The following is a 22,047-nucleotide window of genomic DNA, read 5'->3' as shown; positions in this document are numbered from 1 at the left end:
AAGAAAAATTTGCACACATGACAGCAAAACATTCCCTATACACACATCACTTACATTTGACACTTTACTGGCCTTTTTGTAGGACATGCTTGGTATTTCAGTGGTGTTTCTGTTTTATCAAGAGGTTCTTATACAGTGTATAGTTAACAGGAACATAAGATACCAATAAAATACAGTTTCAGTTCTTAAAATGTATGGTGCGTTTAGAATAGACATCAACATTTGCACATCAGCTGTGTACTTGCTTACAAAACCTAAAAGATAACATCAGAAATAAATTCCTATATGAACTGTAATGAAAATACCAGTAGAACTCTACCACAAAAATAAACTTTGCTTCAACTGTCACCCCAAGGGCAATCTTCACACATGACAACTGCATGTTCCATACACACATCTTGCCTACACTTGACAGTACATGTCCTTTCCTATGTGACAGTCATGTCATCTCTCTCTCTATGTTTTGGAATTTCTGCTTTGTTACTGTTTACAGTTCCTGCTCTGATCATTATGCGCTTTGTTAGCAAATATAGTATCCGTTGGAAACTGATTGTTGACTATTACATTACAATTAGTTTGTGAGATGGGAACAACAAGTCTGTTCACAATGTCATTCCGTTTGTTACTATACAAATAAGGATCTGATGGCTGATTTCCTATATAAATGTCTAAACAATGCATGTCTTCACATCCATAAGGGCAAAACTTTTATGCCATATTTTCGCCTATTGCTTTTCTATAAATCTTGTGTGTGTGTGTGTGTGTGTGTGTGTGTGTATAATAGGGATCAAACTCACGACCTTGCGCTTGCCAGGCAGGTGCTATGCCACTGAGCTGTATCCCTGGCCCTCCATAAGTGTTCTACATTGCTGTGATCATTGTAAGAAGTCTGTGCTAAGTATATTTTTTAATATGGCCGTTGGTGCATACAGAACTTTTTTTTTGTACAGGGTATCACGACTGCGGGCTTGGAGGCAGGCACTTATGCCACTAGGCTAAACCCTAGCCCATACAGAACATTTTACTTGCATTTCAGCATTTATGTATTGAACCTCTTGTAGTTTTGGGGGTTTGGGGGGGCTTTTGTACTAGGAATTGAATTCACAACCTCGTGCTTGCCAGATAGGTGCCATGCAGTTGAGCTACACCCCTGGCCTTCTTGTAGCATATTGGCTGTTACAGTTTCCAGCACTGACTGGCAGTGCTAACATTCTGTCCAATACATTTCACCCCTGCCAAGAGCTTCCTTATATTCCCAAACCAATTCTTTTACTAGTCAAATACGTACTTACATTGCAGTTTTCTTTGTCATCTGAAACAAGGAGGTCTGCATTCTGTGTCTGTATTGATTCTTGCTCCATTTCAGTGTGACAGGAGTTTGGCTCATATGGCCAGTGTCAAAGTCATCACATGCACCCACATCATTTTTTTGTTAAAAAGCATGTATTTTACCATAATGAATCATTGTCATCTATGCATACATAATCTCACAATTCACTTTTGACCTCTAAAACTTGGAAATTTGGCCTGGGATTTAGCTTAGTGGTGTTAAGTGCCTGCCTGGCAAGCCTGAAGTCATGAGTTTGATCCCTGGTACTAAAACTTGGAAATCTGGTTTTTCATGAGCCACTGTACCAAATTGAACTACTTCTACCAAAAAAATCAAAGAGAAACTTATTTTCAACAAATTCTGGAGTGGTGTGGATCTTTGGACCCTCTGTGAAACTCAGGTAAACATACACAAAACCAGTTAGACATGCATAAAGTGGGTCCAAATCCTGTTTTGCCACTTTTCCACGTGTGTACTTTCCTTGTCATTCATCATATCAAGTAGGTAAGCACATAGATTGCTGCTTTCTGTGTCCTGCAGGGAAAGACTGAAGTGCGTAGCCGGTTACTATAATGCTAAAGTACAAATTTATAGTAGAAAAGTAAGCGATGGAAGTTCCCTGGCACCGAGCTTAGATCCTGAGGGGGCCACACTGACTGCTTAGGTTAATTCTTTGACTATCTTGAATTTAGGGTTAGTTGACAAGTGTCTGTTATTAATTAACTTTGCCATAAATGAGTTTTTTTGTTAGTAAACTAAACTATTTCTTTTTCTCTGTTGACAAAGAAGGAAACTTTCTTAGCAGAAAAGTGAATGCTGAGTAACTCAACGTTACTGGACTTTTCAGAAAATGCCAGTCTCAAACTTTTTGGTTTTAGGACCCTTCTGACACTTAATAGCCCAAAGAGCTTTTGTTTTAAAAATTCAAGAAACTTCAAAGGTACTTATTAAATGATTAAACACAAGAGTAGTAAAATCATTACCCATTAATAAAAATAGCTTTCTGAAAAATAAATTCCAAAAATTACTGCAGTAAGAGGCATTGTTTTACAGTTTTACAAGTCAATCATGTCCTTAAGACTGTTGGATTCTAAAATCTGTTGTATTGAATCTGTTGCAGTAAATTGGGTTAAAATATGTGATGTCAGGTTGGCTTTATGCAAATAAAATGTGTAATTGCAAAATTTCATGACCCTTGAAAAGATCTTAGGGATACTTGGATCAAATTAATTTCATTTATTTTTTATTTATTGATATCAGGGATCTGACTCTTGACCTTGTGCTTGCCGTGGATCACATTTTAAAACCTCTGTGGTATATATATATCACTTCTAGTTTGCAGAGAACATTGCCCTTAGTGCATCTAGTTTTCTTCCATTAGTAATGTCCGTATCTTGAATAATGTACTTCTTTCAGTATTTACCACCTGTATGTAGTCAATTTTTGTTTCCCACAATTTAAGACTGATTCTACTCTCTCTTGCTTATTTCTTCACATCCTAAATTTAGTGATAGGCTATGTCGAAATTCAATACTGTCTACTTCAGTGTTTTGTTTTAGACACAGGGTCTTGCTGTGTAGTTCAGGCTGGCCTTGGACTTAGCATATAGCCCAGAGTGGTCTTGAACTTGCAGCAAGCCTCCTTGTTTACTTGTAGTATATTTATATTGTATAATTATAGTTTACTTTCTGTAATTTAGGTCGATTTTAAAACTTGAAAGCAAAAACTGTTTCATCATTGTGATTGCATAAGTAATATTTACTGTGGAGACAAGTATTCTACTTTCATAGAAAATCTTAGTCTCATTCAATTAGTGGTTGTTTTTTTTTTTTGTTTTGTTTTTTTTTTTTTTTTTTTTTTGTCTTTCTGAGACAAAGTAACAATTTAGGCTGGCCTTGAGCTCACTTTGTATCTCAGGCTGGTCTCAAATTTGCAAGGATCCTTTGCCTCAGTCTGCCCAATGCTGGGACTATAAGCATATGCCACTACGCCCAGTTTAGATATTCCCTTTTTGTATCTAATTGCCCAACTGTAAAGTCTTCTGGTGGGATCATATCTTTCTTGAACAATTTCATGTTGTGAAATCTTTTACTACCTTTTTTAAAAAGAATTAAGCCTTGCTGACACTGACTTAATTATATTTTAAGATTTTTGTTTTGTTTTTGGTACCGGGGATTGAACTCACCACCTTGCGCTTGCCAGGCAGGCACTTAATGCCACTAGGCTAAATCCCTGGTCCTTCTTAAGATTTTTAGATTCCCTGAAAGTCTGTTTTGTCTAATTCTTTGTCTTCTAAACATCTTTCTCTCAGATGGTTCTGGTCTTCCTCTGATTATAGTCTGTAAATCATTGATGTCTGTACCTGCCTCATAACTGCTAGCCTTTGCTTTCATCTTTCTCTACTCATTTCCTTGGTTTGCTTTTTGTGTCCTGGAGTATGTCTTCATAAAATGTCTTAAGAAAAGGTGTATAGGAGGTAAACTCCACTCCTTGAATGTATAAAAAATATCTCCCGTATTTAGACCACTTAACAATTTTCCCTTGAATTTTAAAGATACAACACCATTCTCTATCAGTTAGAAGTGTTTCATTTTGTTGTAGGTGACCAGGTTTTTTTCTTCTGGAGAATTGAAGGATCTTTTCTTGGTGAGATGTAAAACACTTTAAGCATGATTCTTTCATTCTGTTTTGTACTTTGTAAGACCATTTAATTTGGAAAATTTGCTTTCCTTAAGGAGTGAAATATTTTCTGAATTATTTTGCTTTTCCCCTCTAGAATTCTTTCTTGCTGGATATTGCTAGCCTCTTAGACTTCTAACTAGTATAAAGTTAGTGGGTTTTTTTTTTTATTCTTGTCCATTATCTTGAGATACTTCTTACCCACAGAGTCATTTTTATTTATTTTGCAGTTTATAGTAGGCTTTTAAAAAATACTTGGCTTTTTGGTTGTCTTTAAGCTGTGCATTGTGGCACATTCTTGTAATCTCAGCACTCAGAGAATCACCAAAGGTTCAAGGCCACTTAACTATAAAGTAAGAACCTGGCTCAAAAAACAAAAAGCAATAAGGCTGCCTAGAAAGATCCATAATTCTTAAGATAGCTTCTTTTCCATTTTTTTTTATCAAAAGAAGTAATCTTTTTATGTCTGATTCTTGAAATATTGCCAAACCTTTGTTTCATAAATTATTTCTTAGAGTTTGTTTGAAGATTTATTATTTAACTTGTCTCAGTTTAAAACTGATTAGATTTACAAAGATTATCCCCAAAAAAGTTATCCAAATAGCTTTTGCTCTATCAAATGCTTAGAAATTTAGTCTTTTCATATTTCACAAATATATTTTTATAGCATAAGTTGGATTTTTATTTACTTCATACCCTGTTTTAATGAGATAATTTATACTGTTTATATGTTAATATTCCTAACTAGACAAAAGCTTTGATTTGAGCTGTTTGAACTATGACTATTTTGCACGAACTGATTTGAAATTAATTTGACCCGAGTTTGTTTTCTTTTCTTTCCACCACTGCCTTTCCCCCAGTGCTGAGGATCCTACTCAGAGCTTCGTATTTATGTAATGCTAAGCTAGTACTCTATCATTGAGTTTACACCATTTATCCCTTGACCTGAATTGTAAAAAATTAAATTTATTTAGCCACTGGATATTTCCAATTGACTTGCTTATCTGTTCATCTATATATAATATCATCTGTGTATATATCACTTATCTAAGGATATTTGGAATGGAGAGTTTTTCAGGTGGCTTAGGATAACCAACCAGAGAATCATTTTTTTAAACAGCAGTCAGCTTCCCCAGACGTTGGCCCAGTTAATTGGCACTGAATTATCATTCCTCTTAATGCTTCGGTGTAGAGATTAAGGTTTTAGTCCCAAGTGATGAGTGGAAAACTGACTATGGATGCACAGTTCGGTTAAATAATGCTAAAGATGTATATACAGTAGCTGCTAATTATACTAGCATATTTTTTAAGGCTCCTGCAAAGGTGATTTATATAACTTAATGTTCAAACCAAGAAAAAAATACTGTTAATAATACTGTTGCAGTGGGACAGCAGGCATAAACCAGATCATATGGTCTTCCTGTATCATATAGATCATGGTTAGGATTATAAACCATATAAATGATATTATTGCCTGCTTAGTTGACTTGACACTTCCAGTCTATATCTACCTGTTTTTTAATCTGAAACAAGTATTAGAGCACAAGAAACAAGGACATAGACAGGAGAAGAAACAGTAGAATGATGGAAAATACTCTGAAAAAAAGTGCATCTGTTCTAAAGTTTTGCATGCTTTTTTTTCTTTACCTGAACAGTCCATAATCATTTATATAGTATTGACATTATATAACCACTGTAAGTAACCTAGAGATGATTTACTGTATACTAGAGAATGCATATAGGTTATGAACAGATACTGTACCATTTTATATAAAAGAATTGAGCATCTTTGGAGTTGTCCCTGGGGAGTCAAGGAACCAGTCATCTATAAATGCAAAGGGACAACTGTGTAAGAACCCAAGACTGAATTTTTACATAATTAAATATGTAGTCTGAATATGTGAAATCTTAATGTTATTTAAATGTTTACTACAAGTTTTGCAGACCTTGTATTTGTATGTATGTATGTTTTAGACATAGTTCCTTTTCTGGGATCTAAGAATTACTCAGGAGTGTAACTTGTTATTGACATGTTTTCTTAAGAAAGTGGGAATGGGGCTGGGGATTTAGCTCAGCAGCATAAGCGCCTGCCTTCCTTGCAAGTATGTGGTCGTGAGTTTGATTCCCCGCCCCCCCAAAAAAAAAAAAAAGAAAATGGGATTGTCCATAGGAAAATGTTACTGGAAAATTTCCTTCTATTAAAATGTAAACTTCCCCTTTTCTCTCTTCATTATTGGTATATATGTAGAAAATGTTGGCTACTTTGGTATCAAAAATGTGGAAACCTCATCCAAATAGAACTTAAGAGTTTCTTTGAATTCCATTCCTTGGATTCTAAGTTTTTTGTTTTTGTTTTTTGTTTTTTGTTTTCTTTTTCATATTGGACTGAAATCTGCCACCCTGTAACTTCCATCTGTTGGTTCTAGTTCTGTTCTCTGGAGCAGCATGGAGTAAGTGTCTTCTGTTAGAAGGCAGCTATCACCTTTTCTAGACTAAATTTCCTCAGGCCCTACACTTTAATGTGAAATAAAACCTTTATCTATAAGCTTCATTTTGATTCCTTCTGAATGCATGCTAGTTTATCAATGTCTTTCATAATACAATTAAAATGATGATCTAAAATTTTAATTGTATCCTGTATTTCTATGATATTGTGCACACTTAAGTACAGAATGCTCTGCACTGTAATTCATAAATCAGATATTCTAATTTATTGATGTTGCTTCAGCTTATGTCAGTTCTGTTTTTTTTTTTTCTCTTAGCTATTCTTAACTATCAGCTCATATTTAAACTTGTGATAAATTTGCCAGCCAAGGTCAGGAATATAGATGAGTAGCATGAGCGCCTGCCTGACAAGCATAGAGTTGTGAGTTCAATACCCAGTACCAAAAATCATTTTTGTTTGCCAGCTGAATAACTGTTGGGGCTCTTCTTTGTTTTGGAAAGCATTATTGCCATAGTAATATAGCCTTAGCAATGGTATCACAGAACCTTAATAAATGTACTGTTATATGCTAATACCTATAGGGCTTTAGTTTTATGTGACATAGACTCTTGATTTAAAAGTTAAAATGGGGGCCCAGGGATATAGCTAAGTGGCACAGCACCTGCCTGGCAAGTGCTAGGTCTTGAGTTTGATTCCTTGTACCCCCAAAAAAGTGGGAGATTGGTTTAAGAAGGTTCCTTTGGTGTACAAACCCCCATGTGCTGCAACACAGGCTCTATTCAAAAAAAGCTTTTTTCTGGAGGTCCTGTAAATCTACTCATGATTTATCTTTTGGGCAGTGTGGGCTTGGAAGGACCTACAATCTACTCTGCATTATTCTGAACAGAGTAGATAAAGTGGTTGCTTTTTCAAAAAGAGTTTTAAAAATGTTCAAACAATGTAGTTCTGAGAATTTAAGGTACAAAATTGATTACTATTATTTAAAATGTTTTTACTTTTGAGGTTTAAATGGTAGTGGTTGCAAAGCATCTGATTTAGTTCTTCTTTTACAACAGCAATCATTTTATTTTCTTGTGCTGTTACTTTTTTAAAAGATGTTTATTTTATTTATTTGGAAACAGAATCTCACTGCAGTTGCAGTTCAGCCTGGCCTTGAGCTTACTGTAGCCCAGGTTAATCTCAAACTCAACAATCCCACCTCAGCCTCAGAAGTGCTGGGATTACAGGCATGCACCACATTGCCCAGCTAATAAATTTTAAATACCTACAAGCTGGAAATGCTATCTAAAATAATACTACTTTGTTCATTCTGCCCTAGAACAGAACTGTTCAACTTCAGTACTGTTTATAAACTGTAATTATTTGTGTGTAAGAGGTCCTGTAAATGACTGGCAATATCCCTGACCTCTATCCACTAAATACCAGTAGCACATTACCATTACCTTCCCTACAGTTTGATCATCAAACATATGTCCATGACTGGAGGTATAACTCAGGCAGGGTGTGCTTTGGCATGCCCAGGCCCCAGTTCAATCCTCAGACAAAATAATGAAAACTATAAATGTGGCCAAATGTCCCATGCAGATTAAAAAAAAAAATCTCCCTTAATTGAACCACTGATGTGGAACGATAAAAATGCACCTTAAGTCAACTAGCTGATAGTTTTGCCTTAAATTTTTTGTAAATGGATTAAAATAAGATTTTTTTGGTTACGATTTTAAAAGGTAAATTATAAAAATTTACAACAAATGCTTTGAAATTTAATTTGATCATTTTGCCCCTCTTGTTTTAATTTGTTCTTCATGCTTTGCAACCTAATCAGTGATCTAAATTATTGCGATTAAGAAATGAAGATTAAAAGTTTTCTTCACTTCAAATACTTGGTCTTTTGTGTCCATGATTACATTATTTGCAGACGTATTTTAGTTTGTTAAATAATTTTAAGTTAATTAACTCCTTGATTTTAAAATTGTTTTATTGTATTCTTCTACTTTACAATATAGCCAGCAGCCAGCTTCGGGTGTAGCCTATTCTCATCCAACTACAGTTGCTAGCTACACTGTCCATCAGGCTCCAGTAGCCGCCCACACAGTTACTGCTGCCTATGCACCAGCAGCCGCCACAGTTGCAGTTGCCAGACCCGCTCCAGTAGCAGTTGCAGCTGCTGCAACAGCCGCTGCCTATGGAGGCTACCCCACTGCACATTCAGCAACTGACTATGGTTATACCCAGAGACAACAAGAAGCACCACCACCACCACCTCCAGCTACTACACAGAATTACCAGGTAAAAAAACTAGTCTCAATAGCCTTTATTTGTAAGTTTGGTGGACTCTCAATGTATAATATAATGCTTGTGCCAATGCTTTTCAATCTTGACTCTTCTAAAGTATGTTTGTAGATTGAGTCCTAAGTATTTGTTTTTTGTTTGTTTGTTTGTTTGTTGTCTATTTTTCTTTTTATTGGTACCGGGGGTCAAACTCATGACCGCCTGCTTGCAAGGCAGGTGCTTATGCCGCTGAGCTAAATCCCCAGCCCCTGATTCCTAAGTATTTCTTTTTTTGGTATTATGCTATTGTGAAGGATGTGGTTCCCCTAACTTCTCTTTTAGTGAGTTTGTTGTTGGTGTACAGGAATACTGTTGATTTGCAAGTGTTAATCTTTGTATCCAGCTAAATTTGGTTATTAAATCTACAAGTCTTTTGATGTAGGTTTTGGGATCTCCTATTTTCTTTCCCATCCTTACTCCTTTACTTTCTTTTTCTTGTCTAATTGCTCTGGCTAATGTTTCCAGAACTATATTCAATAGAGTTCCTGATTTTTAGAGTGAAAGTTTTAAATTGTTGACCATTTAATATGATGTTGGCTGTTGGTTAGTCATAGATGGCATTTTTTAGATTTAGGTGAAGACCCATCTATGCAGTTTTCTATATAGGATTTTTTTTTTTTAAATGAATGGGTGTTGAACTTTGTCAAATGCTTTTTCTGCATCTGTTGAGATGATCATGTGATTTTTGTCTTTGGCTCTCTTGATATAGTGTAGTATTACATTGAAAATTACTCTGAATAAGGTGATTGAAGAGGACATCAGACAATGTAAAGATAACCCCTGCTCATGGATAGGAAGCACCAACATAGTGAAAATGGCCATACTCCCAAAATTGTTACACAGATTTAATGTAATCCCAATCAAGATTTACTAGCATACCTCACAGAATTAGAGAAAACATTCCTAAAAGCCATTTGGAACCAGAAGAGGCTTAACAGCTCTCACCAACAAAGGCAAGGTGGGAGTTAGCACAATCCCTGACTTGTAAAGCCATTTGGAACCAGAAGAGGCTTAACAGCTCTCACCAACAAAGGCAAGGTGGGAGTTAGCACAATCCCTGACTTGAAATTATGCTTCAGAGCTACTGGAATTAAAAATAGCATAGTATTGACAAATTAAAAACAAAACAAAAGACCTGAGGATCAATGGAACAGAAGATTCAGAAACAACTCTATAAGCACACTTAACCCCTTAATCTTTTGTTTTGTTTTGTTTTAGCCCCTTAATCTTTGACAAAATAGCCAAATACCTTCACTGGAAGGAAGATGGGCTCTTTAATAAATGATGCTGGAAAAAACTGGCTTTCTGCTTGCCACAGATTAAAACCAGACCCATGTCTATCACCATGTACTAAACTAAAATCAAAATGGATCAAAAGACCTAAATATTAAAACAGAAACACTGAGTCAGCTGGAATAGAGAATAGGCAGAATGCTTGAAGGCATATGTGTAAGCAAAGATTTCATGAACAAAGCCCCAGCTGAGTGAGAAATTATATAAAGAATCAAACCTGGGGTCATCTTATTAAAAAGCTTTTGCATAGCTAAAGAAATCACCACCAGAGTGAAAAGACAATTTGCAGAGTGGGAAAATATTTTAGCCAATTGTCCCTTCGACACAGGGCTTACATCCAGAACAAGTAAAGAATTGAAAAAAATCAGACACCCCCCCCCAAATCTAAAGATCCAGTCCACAAGTGGGCATCTGAGATGAATATTTACTTCTCAGATGAAGAACCACAAGCAACAAATAAATGCATAAAGAAGTGTTGAACATCACTGGTTATTCGAGAGATCAACCAATAACACGCTGGAGGGGCTGTGGGGAAAAGGAAGCCTTCCCCATTGTTGATGGGAATATAAACTGGGAGCAGGGAGCTCAGGGAGCAACTCACTGAGGAGATTCCTCAAAAAACTAGGATTAGAGGTCCTGTTTGACCCAGCTGTTCCCCTTCTGGGTATTTTCCCAAAAGAACTAAAAATATAACCACTGCAATAGATGTGCACCTATGTTTATAGCAGCAGAGTTTGTAATAGCGAAATCTTGGAAGCAACCCAGATGTCCATCAGTCATGGAATGGATAAAAAAGATGGTATTTTTATATGATGGAACGCTACTTGGCCATAAAGAAGGATAAACTTGCTGGGGGTATAGTATAGTTCAGCGACAGAATGCCAGCCTGGCAAGCGTGAGATCATGAATTTCATTCCTGGTACAAAAGAAAAAAAAAGGAAGAAAAAGAAGGATAAACTTGAGATATTTCTAGGTAAATGGGTATAATTTGAGACCATACCCTTACTCAAATGTATAAATATGCCTTGTCTCTCTGGTGTAAAAAACTGAAAGAGTAAATAAGGACCAAACTATACAATAATATTGTGAAATGAGAAGAAATTGTTCAAAAGGAAAGAGGAACTAGGGAGGAGAAAGGGAAAAGGAAAAAATTAATAAAAGAATAGGTGTGGAGCATCTGCCTATATAGTGCCAGCACTCAGTAGACTGAGGCAGCAACATTGCTTTGAGTTCAAGGCTAGGTGTCACATAGTGAGACTTTGTATCTTAAAGAAAACAGAAAAGGATAAGTGAAAACAAAACTGTGTCAATAGAGGAAGAGGGGTTGAAGGGAAGAAAGGGGATTGGGAAAAGACAATCAAAATATCATGTACAGGTACAAAATCCCTATGATGAATATGGTCATTATGTTTATCTAAATGTACCAATAAACTTAAAAGTTTGAAAAATAAATAAATCTGTAACCGAAGCAAGGTATTACATAAATGTAAATCCCAGTTTCCCAGTTACTTAGGAGGCTGAGACCCCCAAGATTATAACAAATTCAAGCCCAACCCAGTATAATTTAGTGAAATGCTGTCTCAAAACGCAAAAAAAAAAAAAAAAAAAAAAAAAAAAGGAAAGAAAAAGAAAAGAAACCCAGGAGCTGGGGATTTAGTTCAGTGGCATAAGCACCCACCTTGCAAGCACACGGTCATGAGTTCAATCCCCAGTACCAATGGTTTAAAAAAAAAGAAAAATACCTCTAATGATAGAGATTATGAATGGGTCTTTGTATTTTTTTGGAGGGGGGGAGACACAGTCCCCAAGTACTAAGTTTCCTTAAAATGAATTTTATGGAATTCTTCCTTGCCATTTTGCCCTATTTGTGTATATAAGTCTTTTGCTTTGGTTTTTAAAAGTTTTATATGAGTTTGGTTGAATATGTTAATTTTACTCTTGAGTTTTTGACCTTTGGTAGAGTGAACTGTGTATTCATTTGAAGCATAGATCCATGTTATTTTCAGGGTCTTAAGCCCAAGCTATTAGGACAAATCTATGACATTTTCTTCCTGAAACTTGTCAAAGATGCCTGCACATTTATACTGTCACAGTAGTTTTATATGTAACAAAAACTTTTAATGCTCTTATCCATTTATATATTTTGGTCTTATAGAAACTGTAAGTTCTCATTATGGTGTGAAGTTTGAAAAAAATAGCTTTTACCCCTTATTTAAGTTTGGTCCTAATTTCCTTGACCTATTTTTGTCTTTTAAAATTTGATCCTTTTGAACTTTATCCAATTTTCACAGTCTCTAAAACCTAGGCACCTTGTGAATTAAAAACTTGAAATGTAAATCAAAAGATTAGTATTTGATACTAGAGTACTAAGTTTGGAGTTCTTTTGATGTTGGTGGTTGTTTCATTTTATTTTTTTAAATAAGGTCTATAAAACCTATTATTTTAGGGGCTGGGGATTTAGCTCAGCTGCATAAGCGCCTGCCTTGCAAGCAGGCAGTCGTGAGTTCGATCCCCGGTACCGATAAAAAGGAAAAAGACAAAAAAAAAAAAAAAAAAAAACCATTATTTCTGAGTTTTATCTACCTCTTCAGCCTTTTTACTTAAGTCCCTTCTCATCCCTCCTTACTTTATCAAAACTCACTGAATTCTTAAAAATAGTGAAAAAAATAGGAGTAATCACAAAGTGTAGTAGCACAAGTGTTTTTGGGGAACTGGTTTGGTTTGGTTTGGTTTTGCTAGGGATCCAAATGGAGAGCTCCCTATAGTAGGCCTGGGTTTTACCACTAAGCTATACTCCTAGCCCCAGTGGTGTTTTCTTTTGATTCTGTATTATCTATCTTTAATGTAAAATAGCTGTGAACTTTTAAATAAAACTAAATTGTACAGGAATACTTTTAACTGTTTGGAAGATTATTGATTGTAGAAGTTAAATATATTGCTTGACATGCTTTTTTATTTTATTTGATATAGTCTAAAATGAATCTCTTTAGAACTGAATGAATCTTTCATCTAGGTCTGAGAACACTTTTAAGTTGTTTTCCTTTATTATTTTTGTGAATGTAGAATTTTTTTTACCCCCACCAACAGTAAAGTTTCTTTCCTTCCTTTTTCTTAGGACTCATACTCATATGTAAGATCCACAGCTCCTGCTGTAGCTTATGACAGTAAGCAGTACTACCAACAACCAGCAGCAACTGCTGCTGCTGTGGCTGCCGCTGCCCAACCTCAACCTTCAGTTGCAGAAACCTACTACCAGACAGGTAGGTTTCAACACACACATTTTTATTATAAACTGTTGATTCAGGGTGTTTTGTTTTTTGCGCTGGGAAATAAACAGAGAGTGTTTGAATTGAGTTATTTCCTCAGCCCTCTTAAGTTGTTTATGTCTGTATTCATTTATGTTTTATTATATCATTCTAAGTCAGTTGATATCGTGTTGAGCTTGAACTTTCCATCCTTCTGCCTCAGCTTTCCAGAGTGTGTTCACAGGCATTGTGCTGCCGTGCCCAGTTTTAAGGTATTTTATAATGAAGATACGCTTCCAAGTTTATCTAAAATCATTGTTATATACATTATTATCAGTGGTACATGAGAAACCATCCAGGCACAGGCTTTATGTGAACAAAAGCTGAATTTATCCTGTCTGGCAGACAGGCTGAGATGGTGGATGATTTCAGCAGCTTACCAGAGAAGTTAAAGGTTTTATAGGATTTGGGAATTTGTGGAATGTTTGGGGTCAAAGTTTCCAGGCCAGTCAGTGCAGATGTGTAGGTAATACTAGATTTCCTGGTGCTGGAGAGATTATATGTCCCATCCTAAACTTTTTTTATGGCCATCTATCTTGTTCTGTTTGGGGAGGGCAGCACATTTGGTAAGAGAGTCTGTCTCAGGTCAGGCGTGGCCACTATGTTGAAAGGTAGGTTCTTCCCATACTGTTCAACTATATGTAATTCTTTTTGAATCACAAAGAAATAGTTTATAGAAGCATTCACAATCAAACCATTTTCTGTTGGAAATGTACTCCATTTGTTGTCTTTAGTATAGAGTTATCTTTTTGCTGGAATAACCTGTAACTGTAGAAAAGAAGCTATAGCAATAACTTCTGAACACATTCTTTTCTTTGCCCAAAATTCTCAGAACATTATATATTGTTGACTGTCTTTGTTACTAGTGGTGTCTTCTTTAATGGCCAGCATTTTTTACTCATCTTTAAATGCTGAAAGCGTTTGATTTACAAAGAAGCTTTCATATATATAGTCTTTAAAAGGTACATTTTTCACAAAGATTTAATTGAGGGGGGCTGGGGATTTAGCTCAGCAGCATAAGCGCCTGCCTTGCAAGCAGGCAGTCGTGAGTTCGATCCCCAGTACCGATAAAAACGAAAAAGACCAAAAAAAAAAAAAAAAAAGATTTAATTGAGAACTTTTTTGGCTTTTTGAGACAGCATTTTATTATTAGGTCAGGCTGGACTTACTTTGTAGCCCAGGCTTGGCTTCGAACTCATAATGATCCCCCGACTCAGCCTTCCAAGTGCTAGGATTATGGGTGTGGGACGCTACACTCAGCCCCTAATTGAGAACTTTTAAAATAAAGGTATCTAAGATATAAAAAGTAATTGTCTCCCTTAATTATTTTTGAAAACCCAAGGTTGTGGGTACAGTATTGAATTATAAAAGAGAATGGAATTGGCTTCCAGAACTGGCTTTACCACTAATGTGGGCAAATGGCTTTTTTTGTTTTTTAATTTCCTCTGTTCTTTTTTCCATAAATGAAGTAGTTAACCCAAATCTCTGTAGGTCATTTCTAGTTCTGTGGTTTTAGGAGCTGTTTTATTTTGAATGATAATGACTGACCTTTTTTGGTTTCTTCTTCATTCGTTTGTGTGTATAATCACTCCACAGTGAACCTCCTAAGTAGTAGCCTAGGCTTCTGTTTAATAAGAGTGCTGAATTACCTAACAGTCAGAATTTACTGATTTAGTCACAAGTTCTGACACTGACTTTAAGTCATTTAATCTTGGATATCAGTTTCCTCTCTGTAAAATAATGTCTTTATTTGTGTGTTGTGCTCAAATTTCATGAACAGATACAGGTAAAAATTTTAAGGTATCTTAACTAGGCGTAAAATAAGTTTGTACTTCTGATATTCTCAGAAGTAGCCTGTGCTTTAGTGATGATAAATAAGCAATTATTAATTTATTAATTGACTATAAGGCTCATAAAATTCTTTGAACTATATATTGTTTTAAATTTGGTGAAAGGCAGCAGAAAGTTTAGCAGAATCATTGACAGCAGTCATTTAAGAACTGCATTCTGGGACCAAAGATACATAATTCAGTGGTATAGTGATTGCTTACCCTGCATGTGGCCATAGGTTTAGTCCCTGGTACCACAGAAGCAAGTAGTTATGATCAAGCTATTAATGTTAGAATTAATAGCACCTGTAAATTACAGTTAGATTATTCACTATGGTTAAGTCAGTAAAATGCAATGAACAATATATTAACAAGTTCTATAGCATTAAATATTGGAAATTTTAATATGGATTGAAATACCTGGTTGGGGTTTTGTTTTTGTTTTGTTTTTAAGAAAACAGGAAAATCAAGAAGCAAACCAAAAAAAAATAAAAAACAATAGCAATATAGGATTTCAAAACACAATGATAGGAATTTTACAATGATTGTTATATTGCATATTGTTGTCTTCAAAACATTTACTCAGGTTACCAGATACAGGAATAAAGCAAAACAATACAACAAAACACTGGATTTCAAAAGCAAGACAGAAGGAAATTCCCTACAGTTGCTATTGAAATACCTGTTTGAGGTGCTTTTTCTGTTCCCAACATTAAGCCCAAACTGAAGTAGACTGACTAACCTAAAACCACATGCATTGTGTGCGTGTGCACATGCTTTTTGTTTAATCTACCAGTTGTCTATACTACTATTTCAATTGTAAAGTTTTCCAAAATACCATTTTAGAAATACATGGAAGTTTTATCTCTTTTTGCCAGTGAGAAATTAATAGCATTGCTAGCCACCTTCTCATTTTAGTTTTTAAGTATATTGTTACAAAAAGTACAGTGACTCACCTTACTCATTTTGACATCTTTTTCTTCTTCTTTTTCTTTTTTTGGCTTTAGCTCCCAAAGCAGGTTACAGCCAAGGTGCAACTCAGTATACTCAAGCCCAGCAAACTCGACAAGTGACAGCCATAAAACCAGCCACACCAAGTCCCGCTACCACTACTTTCTCCATTTATCCTGTGTCCTCCACTGTACAACCGGTAGCAGCTGCGGCTACTGTGGTGCCGTCCTATACTCAGAGTGCTACTTATAGTACCACAGCAGTTACTTATTCTGGTAAGACTGTTAGAAACTGTAATTAGGCTTGTCCGAGTGCAGTGGTGTTTACAACTAATTGATCACAGCCAGTTACAGATTTCTTAGTTCCTTCTCCACTCCCACTGCTTCACTTCACTAACCTTATTAAAAAAGAAGAAAAAGAAAAAAACTGTTGTTAAATAAGTAAATTACAAAGGTATTTACTAGGAACTTTCAGTTTTTTTGTGAGCTTACCTTATTCTCGATAGCAAGAACTGAATTAATTGAATTTATGTATATAATGTGACAAGGATCTTTGTTGTTTTAATGGAAGATCTTAGCAAGGTGCTCTTTTGGAAATTTGGAATATTCCCAAATATTCCAAATATAATAGTCATGAGTCTTAGGCCTAGGATTGTAAATAGAGGAAGTAACATGTAGTCCTAGGATCATTGTTTTCCCAAGTGAATTTGAAAATTCCGGGTTATTACCAGAGAATGCCACAGATAAACTAATTTTCCATATAGCAGTATGATCACTGAAACTTTACCATGTCATTACTTGTGCCAATGTCTTTTTTTTTTTTTTTTTGGTCCGTACCGGGGATCAAACTCACAATCACCTGCTTGCAAGGCAGGTGCTTATGCCGCTGAGCTAAATCCCCAACCCTCTTGTGCAAATTTCTAGTTAAGGTAGTTTACCATATTGTAGTGATTAAAATCACATATTACTTTTGGTAGACACTGGGCTTTGTATTACTTACTGTATGATTTGTTACTATTTTACATGTCACTTTATAACATTCTATGATGGCTTTAAGGTGCATGGACAATTTTAATTCTGATCTGTTGATACTTTGTTATAGATTGGGTCCTTGAAGCCTCCTTACTGAGTTATAGAAATACTCTTTTATTTCTTATCCCTTACTCCAAGGCATGAGGGTTATAGTAGTGAATTAGACAGGCAAGTAATATTTGTGAACAGGAGTTCATTATGGCTGAAATTTAAGATATGTGGGGTAAATATTAGGAGATGAGAGCAGAAATGTCAATATGTGAAAATCTTGTATGCTGTGGTTTTTTGACCATATCTGTATTGTTGGCAGAAGGGGTGCCATAGATATCTTAAGACAGGGAAGGTTGCAGTAGATTTGTAAATTATCTGAGACAACACATAGACACGAATTGGAATGAGAAGATACTGTGAGAATTCTGGCTAAGCTGGTGAGGACTTTATTAAAGGGAATTAGGGTGGAGGTATTTTATAACCTAGTAAGAATAAAGATAAAGCCAAGTGCAGTAGTGGGTATGTACTTGTAATCCCAGCACTCACGAATTGAGGCAAGAGAATAGCTGGGAGTTCAGTGAGACCCTATCTGTCTTTATATATATATATATACATACATACACTTCTTCATTCATCTGTCAGTGGCACTTAGATTTATTCCATAGTTTGACTTTTATGGACAGTGCTGCAGTAAGATGGAAGGCTTTTATAAAACCTCCTTGACACACAAAATTCCTTTGTATTTATACAGTACCCAGTGGTAAGATTGCTAGATTATGTGGTAGGTTCTACTCTTTTGAGGAATCTCCGTACCAGCTTTCTGTAACAGCTATACAAACTTACGATTTCTGTAACAGCTATACAAACTTACATCGTTAGTGACAGTATTTGAGGGTTCTTCTCTGCACCTCAGCATCATTTGTTAGTAAATATTTTTTAAAACAGTTAAACATTAATAGAAATACTAATTACATTTCTCATTGCTGAAGGTATAAAAGAATATGACATATAATCAAAGTAGGTTTTTTTTTTTAAAGCCAGTCTAATTTAGCAGTGGGGGGTGGTATACCAACTTTAGTGACACTAATGTTAATAAGTTCTGATAACCCACTGCCATCGGACCAGCCAGGGTTTTTGTTTGTTTTTTTTTTTTACAAGCTAAAACATGTTTTTGTCTTTATAGTCCTAATATATAGACTATTTCAAAACAGGTTTATATAAACTTCAAAAAGGCTAGCTAGGTTCAATCAAAAAATTTATTTAAATATTCTTACAATTATGATATATAGTACTCATTCAGTTTATGAAGTGAAAGAACTAGACATTTAATATTGGCTTTAAAAATAGATGCATCTTCATTAGTACATTAACAAAGTCAATATATCAGCAGCAGATGTTCGTCAAACTAATTTGACAACTGATATTCCTATTAACCCAAGTGGAAAGTTCAGTTCTCCCGATGAGCCTAAAAATTGGAGTACAAATTGCAACATTTGAGAACTTGAGAGAGAGTACTGTGTGGAAACTTACAAACAAATATTAAAAATAGAACTCTCATTTTTACTGAAGAGTACAACTTTGATCTAGTAAATAAAATATATTCAGAGGCAACAAAGGCAAGTAATTATCACCATATTGCTGTTAACATCTCATCGAGTTAGAATGGTTACTGTCTTACTATAGTTTTGGTTTCTATTTCCATTGTGATTAGTGGTACTATCCATTTTTTATGTGCTTGGCTACTTGAATCTTCTGAGAAATATCTATTAAATCCAGCCCCCATTTTAAATCATACTGTTTTCTACTCATTGAATTAGATTGAGTTCCTTAAATATTCTGAAATACAATCCCTTGTTGGAGGAATAGTTTGCAGATACTTTCTTCTGTTCTGTAGATAGACTTTGTCTATGATTCTAAGGTTGAAACCTAGGGCCTTGTTCATGCCAGGCAAGCACTTTTTTACTCTATTGCTGGTTTCCTTTGCTGTTTACATACTTTATTTTGATATAATCCCATTTGTCAGTTGCTTTTGTTGTCTGTACTTCCAGCATTGCAGCTATAAAATACTCTCAGACTAATGTCCAGAAGTGTTTCTCCAGTGGTTTGTTTTAGTAGTTTAATACTTTTAGGTCTTACATTTTACCTTTCATCCATTTTGAGTAGTTTTGGTACATGGTAAGAGGCTTTATTTGTTCTAAAAATGGCCATCCAGTTTTTTTGTCATCCTTTCTAATAATGATTTTCCTTTTTTCAATGTATATTCTTGCTGTCTTTGTCAAAAATCAGTTGACTGTAAAAGATGTAGGTTTATTTTTGTGTTCTCCATTCTGTTTCATTGGCCTGTGTTTATGGTAATACTGTGCAGTTAGTTGGGTTATTGTAATTTTGTTAGTTGTTTTGAAATCCAATACTGTAATGCTACCAGCTTTATTTTGCTTAAGATTGCTGTGGCTACTTCATGATTTCATACAAATTTAAGGAGTTTTTTTTTTATATTTTTGTGATGAATGCCTTGAAATTTTGATAAGAATGTATCTGTAGATTACACAGTAATATGGACATCTTAATGGTGTCATTAATGGTTTCAATCCATGAACATCGATGTCTAATTTTTTTGTGTGTCCTCTTAAATTTCTTTAATCATTGTTGTATAATTTTTGTTAAGTTATAGAGAACATTCACTTCTTTGGTTAGATATTTGGTTTTGGTTTTTTTGTTTGTTTGTTTGTATGTTTTTTCTGTAGTTATTGTGAATAGGAACTTTTTCTTGATGTCTTTTTTAGTAATTTTGCTACTGGTGTATAAAAAAATCATTGATATAAGAGAAAAATTAGAAACAACACTATGGAGGACTGCCCTTACTTATAAATATTTGTGCATTTGCCCACTTGTTTCCTTGTGCTAAACTTCTAGATGTCAGCTCTTTCACTCTCCTTCACCCCCTCATTTTGGGACTTCACCCAGGGCCTTTTCATTGAGCTATAACCCTAGCCATTTTATATTTTTATTTTGGGACTGTCTTACTAAGTTTGTCTCTCTAAGTTGCTTACATTTCCCCAACTACACTCAAATTGGCAGTTCTGCTGCCTCAGAATACAGGAATTACAGGCATGCGCTACCACACCCAATTTCAGGTCTTTTTATGAAAAGTAGTGCTAGTCACATATGGCAGCTCCTGCCTGTATAATCCCAGCACTCAGGAGATAGAAGGGCAGGTGAACTGTGAATTGAAGGCTAGTCTGGACAATATAGTAAGATCTTGTCTCAAATAAATAAAGGAATTTTAGAACATTGCTATCTACTAATGGTTACTTGTAGCATGAGGGATTTGGTGAAATTGTATATCTTTGTTTCTGATATTGTACATTTTAAAATATTTCAATTCTTTCTCTAGTTGATATGCTTGCTTGCTTTTTTTTTTTTTTTTTTTTTTGCACCAGGAATCAAACTCAGGACCTTGTGCTTACCAGGAAAGGTACTGTGCCACTGAGCCCCCTAGTTCATTAGCATTTTTAAAAGTGAAATTATTTCACTTGAAAGTGAAATCATTTTAGTTTTCAAAACTTACGCTTTTACTTTTAATGCTGTACTCACTTTCTTTGTCACTGAGGCATAATGCATCCTCAACTTAGGTTTGGGGCTGGGGCATAGTAGCACAGAAACCTGCCTGACAGATATGAAGTTCTGAGTTCAATTCCTGGTACAGAAAGAGACATGTTTATTTTGGCTCTCAGTTTGTAGAAGGTTCAGTTCATAGTCAGTTGATTACAAGGCAGGGCAGCATGGGATGTGTAGTGGTAGAAAATCTGCTTGTATCATGGTGGCAGGGAAGCAGAGGGAATAAAGGGAAGGTCCACCGAGGGAGGTAAGTACTTGTTGACAGTGCCCCCCAGTTACCAGCCACTTTGACCAGGTCCTACCTCTTAACCAAAAGCCAGCCGTTGTCCCCATAATTCAGTCAATCTTCTGAAATCCCACATATAAGCACATGTGTCTGCTGGAGAAATATCAAGATAAAAACCATAACACTAGCCAGGAGTGGTGTCACATGCCTGTAATCCCAGCATTTGGGAGACTGAGGCAGGAGGTATGTTGTAAATTTGAGGCCAGCCTGGGCTACAAAGTGAGCTCAAGGCCACCCTGAACTGCATAGTGAGTTTTTATCTCAAAAAAAAAAAGTAACACTTTTAAGTCACAGGCCTTTATATTTATTTTCTTCCCACAATGCTTTTATAAGAACCATACACTGATTTGTTAATTATAGGAAAATTTAAACTGTTCTTTAACAGCTCCAGAAAATTTAACCCTCCTTTTAGTGGATTTTTTAAAAAACTATTGTCTTTTAGTAAAAATACTTGTGCACAAATAGGGATGACTATGAAGAGTAGGCTTAACCTGGTGACTTTTGTGGCTTAATAGCTCATTGTTAAAAAAAAAGACCTCATACACTCTCTGGCTCATTTTTATCATCAGTAACCTGTTTTATAAATCTCCTGAAACTGCACTGTGTCTGGCACACAGCTGCCCATGTTGCGAGCCCTAAAAAACTAGAATACCTAGTCATTCAGCACTATTGGCCTCTGGTGCCTTAGTCTGTTTTTTGTTCTCTGCATACGTTATATTTAAATGGCATTTTTAGTTTCTGTACAGAAAGACTAAAGTCATTTGATAAATGTCTGTTACAAACATTTCCTAGAAATTGGGAATGTCCCTTAGTAATAAAGCACCTATCTAGTATGTAAGGAGCTTTTGTATTCTATACCTAGTGGCACACACATTATACACACAATTTTTGTGTAAAACTCAGAATCCTAATCAATAATCTAAAAACAGTTTTATAGTTCTCATTTTTGCAGTGTTTGGG

General features: G+C 35.4%; 1 protein-coding gene and 1 long non-coding RNA gene across 6 annotated transcripts in view; both read left to right on the top strand.

Moving 5' to 3' along the window:
* The window catches only part of Zfr (zinc finger RNA binding protein), an 81,526-nt gene that overhangs the window by 15,126 nt on the left and 44,353 nt on the right, over positions 1–22,047 (top strand). For 3 of the 5 annotated variants that reach the window (XR_010050425.1, XM_063258036.1, XM_063258038.1), the window contains 4 exons: positions 6,436–6,459; positions 8,459–8,741; positions 13,192–13,336; positions 16,218–16,436. Coding sequence is in view for 4 of the 5 variants with exons in the window: in XM_063258036.1 (XP_063114106.1) it covers positions 6,436–6,459; positions 8,459–8,741; positions 13,192–13,336; positions 16,218–16,436 (671 nt within the window). In the remaining variant the exon portion in view is untranslated. The remainder of the gene's footprint in view (positions 1–6,435; positions 6,460–8,458; positions 8,742–13,191; positions 13,337–16,217; positions 16,437–22,047) is intronic. The other 2 variants (XM_063258039.1, XM_063258037.1) reach the window with 1 other exon arrangement.
* On the top strand, positions 8,750–11,713 carry LOC134478067 (uncharacterized). The gene is made up of 2 exons (XR_010050427.1): positions 8,750–9,741; positions 9,822–11,713. It is a non-coding gene; the product is annotated as an uncharacterized LOC134478067 (long non-coding RNA).

Source organism: Cavia porcellus, unplaced genomic scaffold (genome assembly GCF_034190915.1).
Source record: "Cavia porcellus strain 051 isolate PalLab524CR breed Dunkin Hartley unplaced genomic scaffold, mCavPor4.1 scaffold_11, whole genome shotgun sequence".
NCBI classification, from domain to species: domain Eukaryota; kingdom Metazoa; phylum Chordata; class Mammalia; order Rodentia; family Caviidae; genus Cavia; species Cavia porcellus.
The sequence above is the reverse complement of the archived record's forward strand: the minus strand, read 5'-3'. Positions and strand labels throughout refer to the sequence as shown.